Genomic DNA, 18,983 nt, shown 5'->3' on the forward strand with positions numbered 1-18,983 from the left:
TTTGGTGTGAAAAGTGCAAATCAATCCCAGAACAACAGCAAAGGACCTTGTGAAGATGCTGGAGGAAACAGGCAGACAAGTATCTATATCCACAGTAAAACGAGTCCTATATTGACATAACCTGAAAGGCTGCTCAGCAAGGAAGAAGCCACTGCTCCAAAACCGTCATATAAAAGCCAGACTACAGTTTGCAAGTGCACATGGGGATAAAGATCATACTTTTTGGAGAAATTTCCTCTGGTCTGATGAAACAAAAATGGAACTGTTTGACCATAATGACCATCGTTATGTTTGGAGGAAAAAGGGTGAGGCTTGCAAGCTGAAGAACACCATCCCAACCGTGAAGCATGGGGGTGGCAGCATCATGTTGTGGGGGTGCTTTGCTGCAGGAGGGACTGGTGCACTTCACAAAATAGATGGCATCATGAGGAAGGAAAATGATGTGGATATATTGAAGCAACATCTCAAGACATCAGCCAGGAAGTTAAAGCTCGGTCACAAATGGGTCTTCCAAATGGACAATGACCCCAAGCATACCTCCAAAGTTGTGGCAAAATGGCTTAAGCACAACAAAGTCAAGGTATTGGAGTGGCCATCACAAAGCCCTGACCTCAATCTGATAGAACATTTGTGGACAGAACTGAAAAAGTGTGTGTGAGCAAGGAGGCCTACAAACCTGACTCAGTTACACCAGTTCTGTCTGGAGGAATGGGACAAAATTCCAGCAACTTATTGTGAGAAGCTTGTGGAAGGATACCCAAAATATTTGACCCAAGTTAAACAATTTAAAGGCAATGCTACCAAATACTAACAAAGTGTATGTAAACGTCTGACCCACTGGGAATGTGATGAAAGAAATAAAAGCTGAAATAAATCATTCTCTCTACTATTATTCTGACATTTCACATTCTTAAAATAAAGTAGTGATCCTAACTGACCTAAGACAGGGAATGTTTTCTATGATTAAATGTCAGGAATTGTGAAAAACTGAGTTTAAATGTATTTGGCTAAAGTGTATGTAAACCTCTGACTTCAACTGTATTTGTTTTTATATATATATATATATAGATATACACACATTATTTCATTTACTACAAGGTATTATAATATAAATGCAAGGAATCAGCACAGCACACAAACATACATTTAAACAGAAAGCACAGGATAGGATAATCTGCTTGATTTCATGTTCAAAACCAATAAATATAGGCTTTTGGTAACAAAATTTGCATCACTGAACATGAAATTTGACAGTCAAAATAATTAACAATATAAATGGATTTACTGAAGTTATAAAAACCAAACAGAATATCCATAAACAACAATGAAAACTCCAAAAGCAAATGTTCAGTTATAAATTGACAAAAGTCTTTCCAAAATATCTGAAGAATGGACAGTCCCAAATGAAGATAATACTGCAGGTTAATTTAAAGCATCACTGAGATTCAGTCCCTTTCTTTAAAATCACTTTATATAAATGTTTTGCTGTTAGAAATTTCTGCAATACTTCCAAAGTTGTTTTTTGGAAAATAGACTTCCTTCCACTGTAACTTATACAGTAGTTCTGTTCATGACTGCAGTGCTGCCCTCTAGTGTTGTGTTGAAGCACCGCTCACCTCCAGGAAGCTCTTCTCTAACGCCAGACGGATGTTGGTCTCGATGCTGGTCCGCTTCTTCCTGCGGCGGTTCAGACTCTCACAGAGACCCGGAGACATCTCGCTTGGACTCGACACCACACAGTCAGAAGTCATGTTCTCTACACACAACATGAGGAAAATGTTAATATACTGTTCTGTAAAGTTGAAACATCCTGATTCTTCAGGAGCGAGTCAGACCTGAGTCATTGAGCCATTTCTCCAGTAATGGTTTGAGTTTACACATGTTCTTAAAGCTCAAGTTCAACGCCTCGAATCTGGAGATGGTGGTCTGACTGAAATCGTTGCCGTAGAGTTTTCCCATCGCCAAACCCACGTCACCCTGCCACACACACACACACACACACACACACACACACACACACACACACAGAGTGAAGTGTCAATAATAAACACATTTATTTCATATGGCTGGATTACACAGAAAGAGTGACTGCGTGTTTACCTGAGTAAAGCCCAGTTTAATGCGTCTCTGTTTAAAATTCTTTGCAAACTGTTCGAGCTCTTCAAGGTCACTGGCTTCCTCCACACATGGCGTGTCGATGCGTTTCGGAGCGGGCGCCGCCGCAGATGGCATCGCCGCTATCTTTCTCGTTGGCGTTGCTGCCTAGAAATATCATGACAGCAGCGTTACACCAATCCATCTCCATGAACACCACACATCATGTCAGAAGAGTTCTCGTGTAGTTTGTCACCTGTGTAGTTAGTGTGATGCTGGTTTGAGCGGGCACAAGGTTCGCTTGGCTTTGAGGTAGTTGAGTCAGAACATTCGGAGCTTGCAGGAGACCTGAAACACAGTTACTCTCAGTTACCCTGTTTTACACCTGCTGAAGAATGGCAAACAGATTTAAGGCTGGTGTCATACAGCTCTGACCCTGAGCAGATGGAGAGATGATGAACTGCGGCTGAATGGAGTGACCGGGCTGAACTAACACAAACTGCTGCAGGTTCAAACCCTGCGGCTGCAACTGCTGCGAGAGAGAGAGAGAGAGAGAGAGAGACAGAGAGACATGAAGTGTCAGTGTATGTAGATAATGAACCATTAATCACATTATAGCATTCTATTATTATCACGCTGTATAGAGGCGTTTCTTTAACTTAATTAAATTACATCTTGATTGAAAATGATGCCCAATAAAAAGTGATATTTCCATTGATTTTTCTTTGTTTTGTCTCATAATTCATCTCAAGTATTCTCTTCTCTGACACTTTTGTCCACTTGTTTAACAAGTACACTTAGAGGTCAACCCATATATCAGATTTACCGATTAACCGGGGCCGATAGTTGTGTTTTTGATTTATTTTCTCCCCTTTTCTCCCCAATGTGGAATGCCCAATTCTCTATGTGCTCTAAGTCCTCATGGTGGCATAGTGAATCGCCTCAATCCGGGTGGTGGAGAACGAATCTCAGTTGCCTCCACGTCTGAGACCGTCAATCCGTGCATCTTATCACGTGACATGTTGAGCACGTTACCGTGGAGACGTAGCGTGTGGAGGCTTCACGCTATTCTCTGCAGCATCCACGCACAACTCACCACATTATAGCGACCACGAGGAGGTTACCCCATGTGACTCTACCCTCCCTAGCAACCAGGCCAATTTGGTTGCTTAGGAGACCTGGCTGGAGTCACTCAGCACACCCTGGATTCAAACTCGTGACTCCAGGTGTGATAGTCAGTGTCAATACTCGCTGAGATACCCAGATCCCCGATAGCTGTGCTTTTTAAATATCGGCTATCTGAAAAAATCAACTCCGATAGTTAATTTTGGTTTAATTTCTCCGTGGTCAGCGCTGGAGGGTTCTACAGTCTGAAGTCCTTGATTCAACAATATAACGGCGACCTCTAGAGGTTAATTAAAGACTCCGCGTGGAGTTTATTGTGTAATGTGACTAGACTATTTATAGATATGGATACTTCAAAAGCGGGTTTGAAACATCGACAGAGAAAAGCCAAGGTACACTATATTGCCAAAAGTATTCGCTCATCTGCCTTTAGACGCATATGAACTTAAGTGACATCCCATTCTTAATCCATAGGGTTTAATATGACGTCGGCCCACCCTTTGCAGCTATAACAGCTTCAACTCTTCTGGGAAGGCTTTCCACAAGGTTTAGGAGTGTGTTTATGGGAATTTTTGACCATTCTTCCAGAAGCGCATTTGTGAGGTCAGACACTGATGTTGGACGAGAAGGCCTGGCTCGCAGTCTTCGCTCTAATTCATCCCAAAGGTGCTCTGTTGGGTTGAGGTCAGGACTCTGTGCAGGCCAGTCAAGTTCTTCCACACCAAACTCGCTCATCCATGTCTTTATGGACCTTGCTTTGTGCACTGGTGCGCAGTCATGTTGGAACAGGAAGGGGCCATCCCCAAACTGTTCCCACAAAGTTGGGAGCATGGAATTGTCCAAAATCTCTTGGTATGCTGAAGCATTCAGAGTTCCTTTCACTGGAACTAAGGGGCCAAGCCCAGCTCCTGAAAAACAACCCCACACCATAATCCCCCCTCCACCAAACTTCACAGTTGGCACAATGCAGTCAGACAAGTACCGTTCTCCTGGCAACCGCCAAACCCAGACTCGTCCATCAGATTGCCAGATGGAGAAGCGTGATTCGTCACTCCAGAGAACGCGTCTCCACTGCTCTAGAGTCCAGTGGCGGCGTGCTTTACACCACTGCATCCGACGCTTTGCATTGCACTTGGTGATGTATGGCTTGGATGCAGCTGCTCGGCCATGGAAACCCATTCCATGAAGCTCTCTACGCACTGTTCTTGAGCTAATCTGAAGGCCACATGAACTTTGGAGGTCTGTAGCGATTGACTCTGCAGAAAGTTGGCGACCTCTGCGCACTATGCGCCTCAGCATCCGCTGACCCCACTCTGTCATTTTACGTGGCCTACCACTTCGTGGCTGAGTTGCTGTCATTCCCAATCGCTTCCACTTTGTTATAATACCACTGACAGTTGACTGTGGAATATTTAGTAGCGAGGAAATTTCACGACTGGACTTGTTGCACAGGTGGCATCCTATCACAGTACCACGCTGGAATTCACTGAGCTCCTGAGAGCGGCCCATTCTTTCACAAATGTTTGTAGAAGCAGTCTGCATGCCTAGGTGCCTCATTTTATACACCTGTGGCCATGGAAGTGATTGGAACACCTGAATTCAATTATTTGGATGGATGAGCAAATACTTTTGGCAATATAGTGTATGTATACAATATAGGTTATTACTGTCCTGGTACAATAAATCAGTCATTTAAGACAATCAAAGGTGGTTTGGTGATTAATTTGTTAATAACTGATCGCTGCACTGGAGAATTGAATTGTCCACAAGGTGGAGAGATGATAACATTAAAGCTAACATTATCTGTTTGAATGGTTAGAACAATGTTACAAAAACCGCTTACATTTCCTCTTAATACACTGTTTTAAATTTAAAAAAAATCCTTTGCAGATCTGTTGAGCTTTTTTCCGTGGTTGAGGGCCGTCCAATATGTCCCAGTAAGGTTATAAACATGAGCATTCCCAAGAGGTTTTGTTAATAAGTGAATTTATAAGTTAATTATCAGTAGTAAATCAATCATTAATGCCAACCTTATATGAACATGCTTTTGCTTGGCTGTTCACTTGCTTCAGAAGATCAAGTGTTAGGAGTGAACGGTATTAAAGCTTTACATTTGATCATTTTTTGACTGTAAAGTTTCCCTAACTTTTATGTACAAAAACAATAAAATATAATGACAGTAAAATAAACTAATATTGTCAGTAGTGATGAAGCATAGTCGCTATTTGGCTTTATAATGCAGTGTTTAATGTTACTGCTGAACAATAAACACATCTGACCTGTAATATCTGATATTAATATAAAAGGCTTTGAAGAAGGTACCAATGTGTGAGAAATGTATAAAGTATTGCTACTGAAAGTGATACTAACTAAAAGTTCAGCACTATTTTACATTGAGTGGAAAGTTTAAATTCATTTTATGCATTTTTAAAAACGACTTACTTCTAGGTACACTAACTAAAATATTTTGGTGTGGTGGAAACGATGGCACGACTGTGAGGCCGATGACGAGAGAGCAGAGTGGCAGATATTTCACACAATTTAATATAGAAAATAAAATATGCATAAAATATCTTTAAAAACAACAACATCTGGGGTCTGGGTATCTCAGTGAGTATTGACGCTGACTATCACACCTGGAGTCACGAGTTTGAATCCAGGGTGTGCTGAATGACTCCAGCCAGGTCTCCTAAGCAACCAAATTGGCCCGGTTGCTAGGGAGGGTAGAGTCACATGGGGTAACCTCCTCGTGGTCGCTATAATGTGGTTCTCGCTCTCGGTGGGGCGTGTGGTGAGTTGTGCGTGGATGCCGCGGAGAATAGCGTGAAGCCTCCACACGCGCTACGTCTCCACGGTAACGTGCTCAACAAGTCACGTGATAAGATGCACGGATTGACGGTCTCAGACGTGGAGGCAACTGAGATTCGTCCTCCACCACCCGGATTGAGGCGAGGACCTACACCACCATGAGGACTTAGAGCGCATTGGGAATTGGGCATTCCAAATTGGGGGAAAAATATTTAACACTATATTTACTCTCAACTTTTCCAGTGTAAAAATAAATAAAAAAAATAAAACAAATGTTGTGTGTTTTAGATGGTAGACAGCAGTTTCTCCTGGTTTGTTTAATCTTTCTATTTTAGTCATTTGTTTGCACATAAAGTAACTGTAATACATTAGAAGGAAATAACAGTGCACACAGTAGTCAACCACATTTTCTCACAAAAAGAGAAAGAATGAAACACGAGCACTTTAAACATCATGAGCTCATACGTGTCTGTCACGGCTCTGATACGCAGGACAGTTTAAATGAGACGTTCTTGTATGGCAGTGTATTATTGTAGTAACACAATGGCACATAACAACAAAACCAACTGTGATTGGTTGTTTACATGTCTCAGATGGCTCCTTCACATGCATGCATGCGATTATCGGAGCAATCATGGCTTAAGAAACTAAACGGCCAAACGAGAATTTATCGGATGATGCGGACAATTTAAAAATACCAAATATCGGCCGATTTATCGGTCTTGCCGATATATCAGTATAAATCATTTTAACACAATAAATATTGAAATGGTTTGTTTATTTCACTCTTTATTTAGATGATCAGAGTTTAAAACATGTAATAATTTGTATTTTATAGTATATATTTTTATAGTTTAATATTGAAAGTCTGGGTCAGTCAGATCTATACAAATAAGCACTAAATATAAATGATGAAGGCCTGGTAAAGTTTCCAGTTCAGTTGAAATCTGTTTGTTTTAATAAAAAAATCTTCTGCTGGGACATGAAATTGTCTGAAGATGAAGAAACACTCATATATTATGTAAATGATCTACTACATTTGTCATAATGTGCAGTATACAACAGATTCAACATGATGAGGTCACATGACAGTGTAGTGCACACTGTTTCACTATAGAGTATAGTGTACACTGCGTAGTGTTCAGTAGTCATCACAGTTATGTCAGACTGACAGCATCTATCAGGCAATGCATTATGGTCTTTATATTCAGGTGAGGTGTCAGTCACTTACAGAAGCGATCTGAATGGGCTGCGACAGCGTGATGGGCGTGGCAGCGGAGGCGGAGATGTTCGCTCCTGTGGTGCTGCTCTGTTGAGCTGCAGACTGCTGCACGGCTGCGGCCAAGAGCTGCGCCTGCGTCTGCTGCAACAACAGCTGCGCTGGAGTCAAACTCAACTGTGCGCACACACACACACACACACACAGAGAAAGAGACACTTCATTACACACACAAGAAATCACAACCCTGATAAACACGCGTGAGCTGTCTACAGTAACTGAAACATTACCTCATGATCGACTGATTGATTGACAGTTTGACATTAACATGTCGCTGATCTAATGATGTGATCACTCTAAAACTGTGTATAGAATAGAAATTATCCAAGTAAAAAAACAAACATAGTTGTCAGGTGACTTATAATAGTGACACGAGGTACTCAGAGAAGAAACATGAAGAATTTCTGTTTTTTAAATCTTGAAATAAATCTTAAGAGCACGTAATGGATTAAACGGTCATTCCCAAATGAACATGTATAACATCAGTAAAAACACTAGAGATAGACCGATAATCCATTTGACTAATATTTCTAACCAATATTTACACTTTTCCACTTAACTGGTTTGTTAATATCAGGTTTATCGATAAAGTTGGACATAAAAGACTTTAAATATTAAATATTAAGTGAGGGACTTTAGTGCTACAAAACTAGTCATGTTAATTCTTTATAGACTGTCTGCAATTTTAGTTTTGAGGTTAGTGATAAATGATTAAATTGTAAAATGTGCCTGAAAGAAGATATAAAACTAGAATTAAACATCGGTTATCAGACTACAGGGCTGTCATGATTATGACATTTGGCTGACAATTAATTGTCATATAAATAGTCACATTTTTTAAGGCATGTGTGCATACACATTAAGAAATCATTTTTACATATTTAACTTCAAATATATGAATTAAATAATAAAACAGGGACATATGATTTCCTTTTAAGGCTTTAAATACTTATATCAGAGAATCAGAATGACATTTATTGCCAAAGTATTCTCACACATGACAGAAGCTTCCAGTGCACAAACAATACAAGACAGAGAAAATAATAAACAGAATAAAAATAAAAAGTGGATAGAAAATAAAGTATATATAGAAATACACCATAAGACAAAAAAAAAATAATATACACACACACACACACACACACACACACACACACACAGTACTGCGCAAAAGTTTTAAGCGCTTGTGAAAAATGTTGCATAGTGAGGATGTCTTCAAAAATAATGTCATAAATAGTTTTTATCACTTAATGTCACACAAAGTCCAGTAAACATAAAAAAGCTAAATCAATATTCAGTGTGACCACTTTTGATTTTAAAACAGCATCAATTCTCCGAGATACACCTGGACACAGTTCTTCTATTTCGGCTGTCTCAATTGCTTCTGTCTCTTCATGTAATCTCAGACTGACTCGATGTTCAGTGGGGGCTCTGTAGGGGCCATGACACCTGTTGCAGGGCTCCCTGTTCTTCTATCTATTTCAGCTGTCTCAATTGCTTCTGTCTCTTCATGTAATCTCAGACTGACTCGATGTTCAGTGGGGGCTCTGTAGGGGCCATGACACCTGTTGCAGGGCTCCCTGTTCTTCTATATATTTAGTCTGTCTCAATTGCTAAAAATTAAGTCAGTTTATGGTAAAAAAAAACGGACTTAAATATTGATCTGTTTCTCACACACACCTAACATATCACTTCAGAAGACATGGATTACACCACTGGAGTCTTATGGATTACTTTTATGCTGCCTTTATGTGCTTTTTGGAGCTTTAAAGTGCTGGTCACCAATCACTTGCATTGTATGGACCTACAGAGCTGAAATATTCTTCTAAAAATCTTCATTTATGTTCTGCTAAAGAAAGAAAGTCATACACATCTGGGATGGCATGAGGGTGAGTAAATGATGAGAGGATTTTCATTTTTGGGTGAACTGTCCCTTTAATTCAGGTCATAGTAAAAGAAATAGTAAATAAAAAGTTATGAGTGTGTTATGAGATATTTTGCACAGTTCTGTTCACTTACACTAATGTTAGCATGTGTGTAATCGCTATCAAATTACACATTTCTGTTTTCAGGTGACAGTGATAATCGCTTGATCTGATTCTGATTCAGTCTCCACAGTTTTTGATCATATTACGCCGTAACTAAATTGTTTTTAACGTTAGATAAAAATGCTTTGGGATGTCAAACTTTATTACAGCCCATGTAAGAATAATATCCATTCAAGGGTATAAGAATATTTTGCCAAAAACTGCACCATTAATGATTTCTATGGGGAGTGCTGCAAAGCTTGTCAGGGCCGGCAACAATAACCAAGAGGGGCGGAGCTTACCAACAGGTCAATTTGGCCAAAAGACGGGAACTTAGAAGTCTGACTTCTGTTTGGAACATCTCTCACCTTGGGAGTGCATCTATGATGCCTTAAAATACTGTCTAGGTAGTCAGCTCACTTGGATTTGGAACAGAGCAAATTAATTAATTAAATTAAATTAAATGAGTCCAAGTGGAATCGTACGTTTTCATGCCAGTCAAAGACAAACAACCAGAATCAGAGAATATGTCACACCGTAAGCAGCTCTTGAACGCTCACTGTGTGAACTGTAGTGTGGGTGCTCGTTAAGTGATTCCTCATTATGCAGCGCATATAAATTGCGCATAGATTTGCATATTCTCCTCCACCTGCTTCCGAGCAACAGAAGTGCTGTTTAATTAACGTGCTGCACTGATATATCTCCAGCATCTCCAGGCGATAACAAACACAGGGCACTGTCGCAACACATGACTTGGATTTATCTTGCAGGAGAGTTCATGATGAGAACACAGTAAATGACTGTAATCTAACAATCACTCTCTATTTTACACCTGTGAGTGGCCAGAGAGTTCAACTAAGAGGGCACTGCCCACTGGAAATGCACATACTGATGAAATGTATACACTGAACACACTTTATGTATGTACATACCTGTTGGAGCAACGCTTGCGCTTGCACATTACTGATTGCACTTGTCGCTTGTCCATTTGGTTTCTGGGCGTTGAGGCCGTTCGTTTGAGCTACTGTGAAGACGAGCAAACAAGAGTCAATCAAACGGCAACAGCGTGACAAATTTAGCAATAAACAAACATAATGTGATTTACCTTGAACTCCATGTGTGCCGTTCTCCATTGTGCTTTCACTCAATTCTGTTGGGCAGCTTGTTGAATCTGTTTCAAAGAAAAATAATCAATTGTCTATGCTTCCTCAAATGTTGAGCAACTTGGTTCTCAACGACCCTTTCTCACGCTCCTACACATTATTTCCAAACTAAAACTACATTAAAAGAGCAATGATTATATTAGATTATTGTCTCATTATACTATCAGAACTTTCCAGTTATTTTCTAACACAAACACAGGCATTGAACTTATTAAATCAAGAGAGCATTCAACCAAAAGCTGCCAAAGAACCCTCTAGAGTCTTTATTATTTCACAATAATTCAGAGTTTAAGAAGTGATTTAATGTGTATGAATTTTGCCTGAATCACATTAGAATATAATCAGAAACAGACAACTGATTCTCTAAACTAGTGTTGGGAAGTGTGCAGTATTTATCTCCTCAACAAAATGAATGAAAATATTCACTGATGAAGGTTTCTTTGATTTTGTCAATGATAACGAAGGTATCTCAGCGAGTAAAGACGCTGACTACCACACCTGGAGTCACGAGTTTGAAGTGACTCCAGCCAGGTCTCCTAAGCAACCAAATTGGCCCGGTTCCTAGGGAGGGTAGAGTCACATGGGGTAACCTCCTCGTGGTCACTATAATATGGTTCTCGCTCTCGGTGGGGCGTGTGGTGAGTTGTGCGTGGATACTGCGGAGAATAGCGTGAAGCCTCCACACGTGCTACATCTCCATGGTAACACGCTCAACATGTCACGTGATAAGATGCGCGGATTGACGGTCTCAGACGCGGAGGCAACTGAGATTCGTCCTCCACCACCCGAATTGAGGGATACAAATAACAAATTAAAACACTTTTGATGAAAATATAATGACTACGACTGTCATAATTATAAAATTTGGCTGACGATTAATTGTCAAACTAATAATTGCGATTATGATGATTAATTGTCATATTTCTTAAGGTGCATGTGTGCTTCTCATTTTTACATATTTATATTCAAATATATGAATCAAATAATAAAATAGGGATATATGATTTACTTTTAAGGCTTTAAAACTTTATGAATGACAAAGATATTTTTATATTTTTTTAAAATATCAAAATATTCTTAAATACTTAAAATGTCACTTTTTGGTCAACTTTAGTTTTGGTCAATTTTACATTAACAGTTGTTTTTGGAACTCATTAAAAAAATCTATATTTTATTTTATTATAAAAAATATATATTTTATTATATTTATATTATATAATATTATATTAAGCAATAATAAAATATTTCTGTCCTAATTTCTTGCTCTTTGATTAAACCCGCAAGCCCTTATTTCTCATGAAGCAAAACCTTCGAGATTTCGGTAATTTTTCATATTTTATCACTCCTCAGAAATAGAGTAAGTCTCTTCCTCCGTCACTGAGTGTCATTTACACGGTTGTTATGAACCTGCTATTCGCCATTACACAATTGTTTAAAGTGAAGCCGTTCACGATCAAAGTTTATATTTTCGTGGGAGTTTGGCGTGAGCCTCTGCTGATGGCGTATGCATCAGAGCGCTTGAGAAGTGCTTCACTCGCTCTTCCGGACACGAGCTGCTCTGGTTGTCACCCGCGTTGCGGCTCACAGATGCTCGGCCTTCAACTAAATGACTCAAACATGTCATTAATGCCGTTTATATATGTGCTTAAAATTCCCTTATATGGGCATTAAAATGTGATTGGAATTTGAAGTGCACAATAAACTGCTGTTCTCTCAAATAACCACAATCATTATTTAATAATCACAACCCGCCTAATGATGAGGAAAAATAATACTAGGATATTAACAATGAAAGAATTGCTGTAAATAATTCAGTCGTTGTGTATTTTCCCGCTGAACACCAGTTTAATTAACTTTATGAACATGTTAATTACCTCAAACACATCCTATATATGTGACATTAATCACTATATCCACAACATAAACATAATATTAACTTACATCTGCACAGACAATGAAGACAATAAACAGATGAACTTGAACTTGTGCTAGTAAGTATGTGTAACTTGTGTTTCCTTAAAAACACGCTACACGAAACGCAATATCTTAAATTTTCTAAATGTGAGAAATTCACAACAGAGTCACTATCTAACTATTATTTTTCAAAGTTTAGCATTTGTTTTTGGGATGTTCTTTAACTGTTTTGAAGTTTCAGTTTTTGCAATAATGTCACATTTTGCTTACAGTCAAACCTGACCATGGTGTTACAAAGAGAAGACATAGAATAATAATTTTGTTACCAATCATTTATTTCAAACATCAAAATGTAATAACTCAAAGTAAATTAATAATAATATCAAGAAAATGAACAGTAATAAACAGAAATTAACAGAAATGGACCGTGAAAATGTAATTAGTATATAAAACAGAAGAGTTTTTCTTTGTGTGTATGTGCGTTTTCGTGTGTAAGACAGACTTATCGAATCAAGTCCTTATGCATTTTTTGTCAAATAAAATTTTATTTTTTGACTAAAATTACATGACATTTAAAAGTAAAACGGACTACATTTATGAATATGACATGATACATTTCCGTCAAAAGCCTTTTTTTCTTACAACTACTTAGACTTATCAAATCAAGTCCAATGTTTTTTGTGTATGTTCAGATTGAGGAAAAAAAATCACCAAATCTTGTACTGTTTAGATAAAAGAAACCATTTTTATTACAGCAGAAAAAGTGATTTCGGTCAAAAATGACCGAACAGTAAAGGAAGGTTAAACAAATTCACCTTTAATATGTTTGATACATGTTTCAATAATTTTAAGTAGTTTATACAGTTTAAAAATATCTGAATATTTGATTAAAGTTTGGTCTGTTACAGTTTGACACGTTTCTTGTCATTTTGCACATTGAATAGCACTTGAACTAAGTTACGCGATAGTAAGAATGTGTAACTTGTGTTTCCTTAAAAACATGCTACACGTAATGCAATATCATAAACTGTCTAAACGTGAGGAACACTAAAAGTAGTAAATATTTCACTATATTCATTATATATATATACACATATATCTACACCGATCAGCCACAGCATTAAACGCACCTGTCTAATATTGTGTAGTTCCCCCTCGTGCCGCCAAAACAGCGCCAACCCACATCTCAGAACAGCATTCAGAGATGATATTCTTCTCAGCACAATTGTACAGAGTGGTTATCTGAGTTACCGTAGACTTCATCAGTTCAAACCAGTCTGGTCATTCTCTGTTGACCTCTCTCATCAACAAGTGTTTCCATCCACAGAACTGCCGCTCACTGGATGTTTTTTGTTTTTGGCACCATTCGGAGTAAATTCTAGAAACTGTTGTGTGTGAAAATCCCAGAAATACTCAAACCAGCCCATCTGGCACCAACAATCATCCATGTGATTATCTAATCAGCCAATCGTGTGGCAGCAGTGCATAAAATCATGCAGATACGGGTCAGGAGCTGCAGTTAATGTTCACATCAACCATCAGAATGCGGAAAATGTGATCTCAGTGATTTAGACTGAATGCTATTCTGAGATGCGGGTTGGTGCTGTTTTGGCGGGAACCGGCTGAGCAGTCAGCATAAACTTTAATGGTACAAAGGAACTTAAACATAACATAAAACACGCACACACACAGCAGCCGCGTGCATCTCTCTCTGACGTCCCCGGCTCCTCCTCTATCTCTCTCCCGCTGATTGGGCAACTCAGCGCTGGACGTGCATCCTAACGGCCCGGCCACACCCTCCTCCTCGTCACACTAACTCAAGTGTTACACAATGTGAAGCTGTACACCGAGGCCAGATTTTAGTCTTTTGGTTTGTGTTCATAATGTTCCAAATAAATAATCAAATGAGATACAAGTACCTTACATTTATAAAGTATTTAATTTACTGTTTTATCAAAAGGGTCATTCCGTGTCAACTCGACCAGTGGTCATCAGCTCAAAATTTCTATTTTGATAATTATTTTTTTTTCAGGTGAAAGAAATACATAAATGATGATGGAAGCCAAAATATAAACCGCCATGGATGAATATTTACTAAGTAATCCACTATTTTGTAGAGGGGGGTCAAAATGGCAATTTTCAGATTTTGGAGCAACACCACATATGAAAAAATACCTTCAGAAAGGTGTCAGCATCATTATTTTATTTTTACACAGAGATTGGTAGGTCTATTATTAAAATCAGTTGCCTTTAGCCATGATTGTTGTATTAAATCCCAATGGTGACAGTTCAAATATGGGAAAAAACACTTTTTGTGTTCTTTTTTCAAAGTTGGCATGTCTGTAACTAAAGAATTATAAAAGATATCTTAATATCCTTTTAGTTTCTAAATCTGAACAAACTTTTCTTTTGGTATCTTCATTTATAAGGCTCTATATGATTCAGTCCCAGAGACATTTTGAGACAAATTGTTGAATTGTACCCATTTTCAATGGTCGAAAACGAAATGTGGGTCACTTTGTATAAAGCTGATACTTATTGTATATAAAGAGGAATGTCTGAAGAACAAATAAAGCTGAAACTAGAAACGTACCTTTATTTATTCAACTTGACCATTTCAATGTATTTTTGGCACTCAGACATTGTTAAAAATTGGTGTGTTCTATGCAATTGTTTTGATAGAAGGAAACAAGATACAGTTCTAGTTTCTAGTAACAGAAAAAAAAAAAAGATCAAAATCTATATTTTGAGCTGGGGACCTCTGGTTGAGTTGACACAGAATGACTCAAAATAAACATAACTTCATCCATTTAATTTGAATACATTTTTTTGTTGAATTTCCAGCAAAAAATGACTATATTGTGATATATACCATTACGCACAGTGAAGTAACATTATACACATACACAAATGAATAAATAAACTCACCAGTGTCCACACGCTGCCGCTAAACCCAAATCTCCCAACGCACCAGTAACGTCAAACTCTGGATATAATTTCTCACGACCTGAGCTACGAAATGATAACCAGCACGCATCAGCGATATCTAAAGGCTCCCGCGCTGTGGCGACGCTACCAACAGCTAACATGAGAAAAAGTACTTCCTTCAGCGTCAAGTGAAACACAAAGACCGCCGTTGTAAGTGTAGCATCGTTAATGAAAGTTAATCAGTATGCAGCTGATTAAAGCCGTATGCAAATCTCGCACCCCGTCGCTCATTAGGCGAGTGCGCCTTTGAAGTTCTGCGAGCAATTCATTTCACAGACCTCTGAAAGCTTTCTGCATAATTCAAACATTTTCATAAATATTTATCATCTCATTAGCATATTAATTGGATAGCTTTTAGGGCGGAGGATACAGCAAGCACAACAGCGAGAGAGAAGTGAGACAAGTCCAATTACCAGCTGTGTGTGACTGTTTTAATTACTGAACCTTCCCAGCATGCATCCTGACCGCTGGCTATGATGAAAGAATGCGTGTCGGCTAATGACCGCTGTCCAAAACATCCACAAGTCAAACTGGATGAGCTAATTTACACATCCTCAAATTAACGATGCAAAGTCGCAGGAAAAACAGCTAATCAGGCGGGATAACTAACTCTTAACTTACCACACAACACTGTGAGTAACCTTGTCGACCAATTTATATGTACAACACTGATTAAGGTAAATATTCTGGTTAAGTCTTTATTACAAAAAAAGAGGTTTAAATGCTCCATCGTGTGTACCAGTAGTGAAATCACGCATGAGGTCTAAAACTATTTCAGTGACTTTAAACCGAATTATTTTACATCTCTGAGATGTCTGTTTTAGACCTTTTCATCTGGAAAGCATCACAATCTAATTAACATCTGCTAAACATCTTTAAATTCAAATTTACAAACATTCTGAATTATAAACATCTCAAAGACATCTGCTGAATGTCTTATTGACATCCGAGAGGAAACGTCTTATAGAGGTATTGCAGATGAGCAAACAACCTGAAAACTGTCTTCCAGATGTAAACACACACATCAAACAGACGTCTGGGTGATGTCCGTGTGCTATCAGGGAAATGATTTAATGCACTTCTACAACACTGAGCGTTTGAAAAGACTCGTGAGGAAACAAACTCATGTTAAATCAAACAGTTGCTATGACAACAACCCTACAGAGAGAGAGACAGAGAGAGACAGGGAGAGCGAGAGAGACAGAGAGAGACAGGGAGAGAGAGAGAGACAGAGAGAGAGAGAGAGAGAGAGACAGAGAGAGAGAGACAGAGAGAGAGACAGAGAGAGAGAGAGAGACAGAGAGAGAGACAGAGAGAGAGAGAGAGAGACAGAGAGAGAGAGACAGAGAGAGAGACAGAGAGACAGGGAGAGACAGGGAGAGAGAGAGAGACAGAGAGAGACAGGGAGAGAGAGAGAGACAGAGAGAGACAGGGAGAGAGAGAGACAGAGAGAGAGACAGAGAGAGAGAGAGAGAGAAAGAGAGAGAGAGAGAGAGAGAGAGAGAGAGGATCCCTTCCTGACTACACTACAGATAATGGGAATAACTATATTTTTGGACAGAACTTCCCACAAAACATTGTAAACTTCCCAAGGTATAATTCTGATGCCCAAGTGAATAAAAACGGGAAGCTTCTGATTGAGCTCTGTCAAAGCCTCAGTCTGTACCTCGTCAACGGCAGGGTGAGAGGGGATTCTCTGGGAAGGGACACCTACAGTTCATTTCATGGATGCTCAACAGTAGATTACATGATCACAGATTTAGATCTATTCTCTTTCAGAGCATTCACGGTCAAACCACTAACACCCCTATCAGATCACAGCCAAATTACGACTTATCTAAAAAGGACAACAAATGTGAACATAAATCCACAGCCCAGTAAGCTGTACAACATTAGAAAGAAATACAGATGGGCGCAAAACAGCACAGAAAAATATGTGACAGCAATGGACCATCCAAAAGTATGCTCACTTATAGACAACTTCCTCAACAGAGTTTATCCTCACGATGGAGATGGTGTAAATCTGGCTGTGGAGAACATAAATTATATATTTGATTATTTGGCAACTTTATCTAACCTCAAATCCTCTAAGAAAAACCCTAAAACCAAACAAGAGAATGAAAAATGGTTTGATTTAGACTGTAAAACAATGAGGAAAAAATTAAGACAATTATCAAATCAAAAACACAGACAACCAAACGATGCATCAATATTGTGAGGAACTTAAACAGTATAAAAATACACTCAGAAAAAAGAGAGAACAGTGCATGCAAAATCAGCTAAAAACTATTGAAGAATCTATAAATTCTAACAAATTCTGGGACAATTGGAATTCCCTGAATAAAAAACAACATGAACAAACAGCCATACATAATGGAGACACCTGGAAAAATCACTTTGAACAACTTTATAGCGAAATAAAAATGAACCCAGAACAAACCCAAATATATGAAAAAATGATCAATATGGAACATATTGTAAATACCAAAACCCATTAGACTACCCCATCACAGAAAATGAACGGATTGATAAAATCCAGGCCCTAAAAATCAAAAAAGCAGATGGACCAGATGGCATCCTCAATGAAATGCTGAAGAACACAGAGTACAAATTAAGATTGGCCTCACTAAAACTGTTCAACTTGGTTCTGAGTGTTGGTCATTTCCCTGACACCTGGAATAGAGGACTCATAACGCCCATTTTCAAAAGTGGAGACAAATTAGATCCAGACCATTACAGAGGCATCTGTGTGAGCAGTAATCTGGGGAAGATGTTCTGCAGTATCATCAACACAAGACTCGTTCACTTCCTTACCGAACACAATGCCTTAAACAAAAGTCAAACTGGATTCTTACCAAATTTTAGAACATCAGACCATATCTTCACCCTACATACTCTGATTGATAAATACATCAACCAAAACAAAACCAAAATATTTGCATGCTTTGTAGATTTCCAGAAGGCCTTTGATTCAATCTGGCACCAAGATCTACTGTCTAAACTTTCAGAAATTGGTATAGGGGGCAAAACATACAACATCATGAAAACGATGTATTCAAACAATAAATGTGCAATAAACAAACTGAGTTCTTCACTCAAGGGCGAGGTGTGAGACAGGGCTGCCCATTATCACCGACCCTCTTCAGTATATACATTAATGAATTGGTGAAACTACTAGAACAATCAGCAGCTCCTGGCCTCACACTACATGACTCCACTATAAAGTTCCTCCTGTATGCAGATGATCTGGTCCTGCTGTCTCCAACAGAAGAAGGTCTACAGCAGAACCTGGACATCCTGTATCAGTTCTGTCAGACCTGGGCCCTGACGATTAACCCAACTAAAACTAAAGTTCGAACATTCCAGAAAAGACCCAGATATCAGGGAAAGAAATACAGTTTCACCCTTGGGATGATCAAACTTGATCATGCCACAAACGACACATACCTTGATTTGAAATTCAGTGCAAACGGAAACCTCAACTTGGCCATGAATGAACTGAAAGAGAAAGCAAGAAGGGCTTTCTGTGCCATTAAAAAATCTATCCAATTTGAAATACCAATTAAAATCTGGCTCAAAATATTC

The 18,983-nt window shown here is 38.7% G+C and overlaps 1 protein-coding gene across 5 annotated transcripts in view; it reads right to left on the minus strand.

Moving 5' to 3' along the window:
- pou2f1a (POU class 2 homeobox 1a) overlaps positions 1 to 18,983 on the minus strand; it is a 42,285-nt gene that overhangs the window by 7,936 nt on the left and 15,366 nt on the right. The window contains exons 1-9 of one of the 5 annotated variants that reach the window (XM_051702059.1): positions 17,369 to 17,418; positions 10,439 to 10,504; positions 10,266 to 10,357; positions 7,259 to 7,423; positions 2,521 to 2,626; positions 2,351 to 2,442; positions 2,101 to 2,262; positions 1,836 to 1,977; positions 1,617 to 1,756 (exon numbers count right to left, since the gene is read on the minus strand). In XM_051702059.1, the coding sequence (XP_051558019.1) occupies positions 1,617 to 1,756; positions 1,836 to 1,977; positions 2,101 to 2,262; positions 2,351 to 2,442; positions 2,521 to 2,626; positions 7,259 to 7,423; positions 10,266 to 10,357; positions 10,439 to 10,466 (927 nt within the window). In that variant the 5' untranslated portion in view covers positions 10,467 to 10,504; positions 17,369 to 17,418. Of the gene's footprint in view, positions 1 to 1,616; positions 1,757 to 1,835; positions 1,978 to 2,100; positions 2,263 to 2,350; positions 2,443 to 2,520; positions 2,627 to 7,258; positions 7,424 to 10,265; positions 10,358 to 10,438; positions 10,505 to 17,368; positions 17,419 to 18,983 lie in introns of those variants that run through there. The other 4 variants (XM_051702058.1, XM_051702056.1, XM_051702057.1 and 1 more) reach the window with 4 other exon arrangements.

The sequence above is a fragment of the Myxocyprinus asiaticus genome, chromosome 7 (genome assembly GCF_019703515.2).
Source record: "Myxocyprinus asiaticus isolate MX2 ecotype Aquarium Trade chromosome 7, UBuf_Myxa_2, whole genome shotgun sequence".
In the NCBI taxonomy this organism is placed as follows: Eukaryota; Metazoa; Chordata; class Actinopteri; order Cypriniformes; family Catostomidae; genus Myxocyprinus; species Myxocyprinus asiaticus.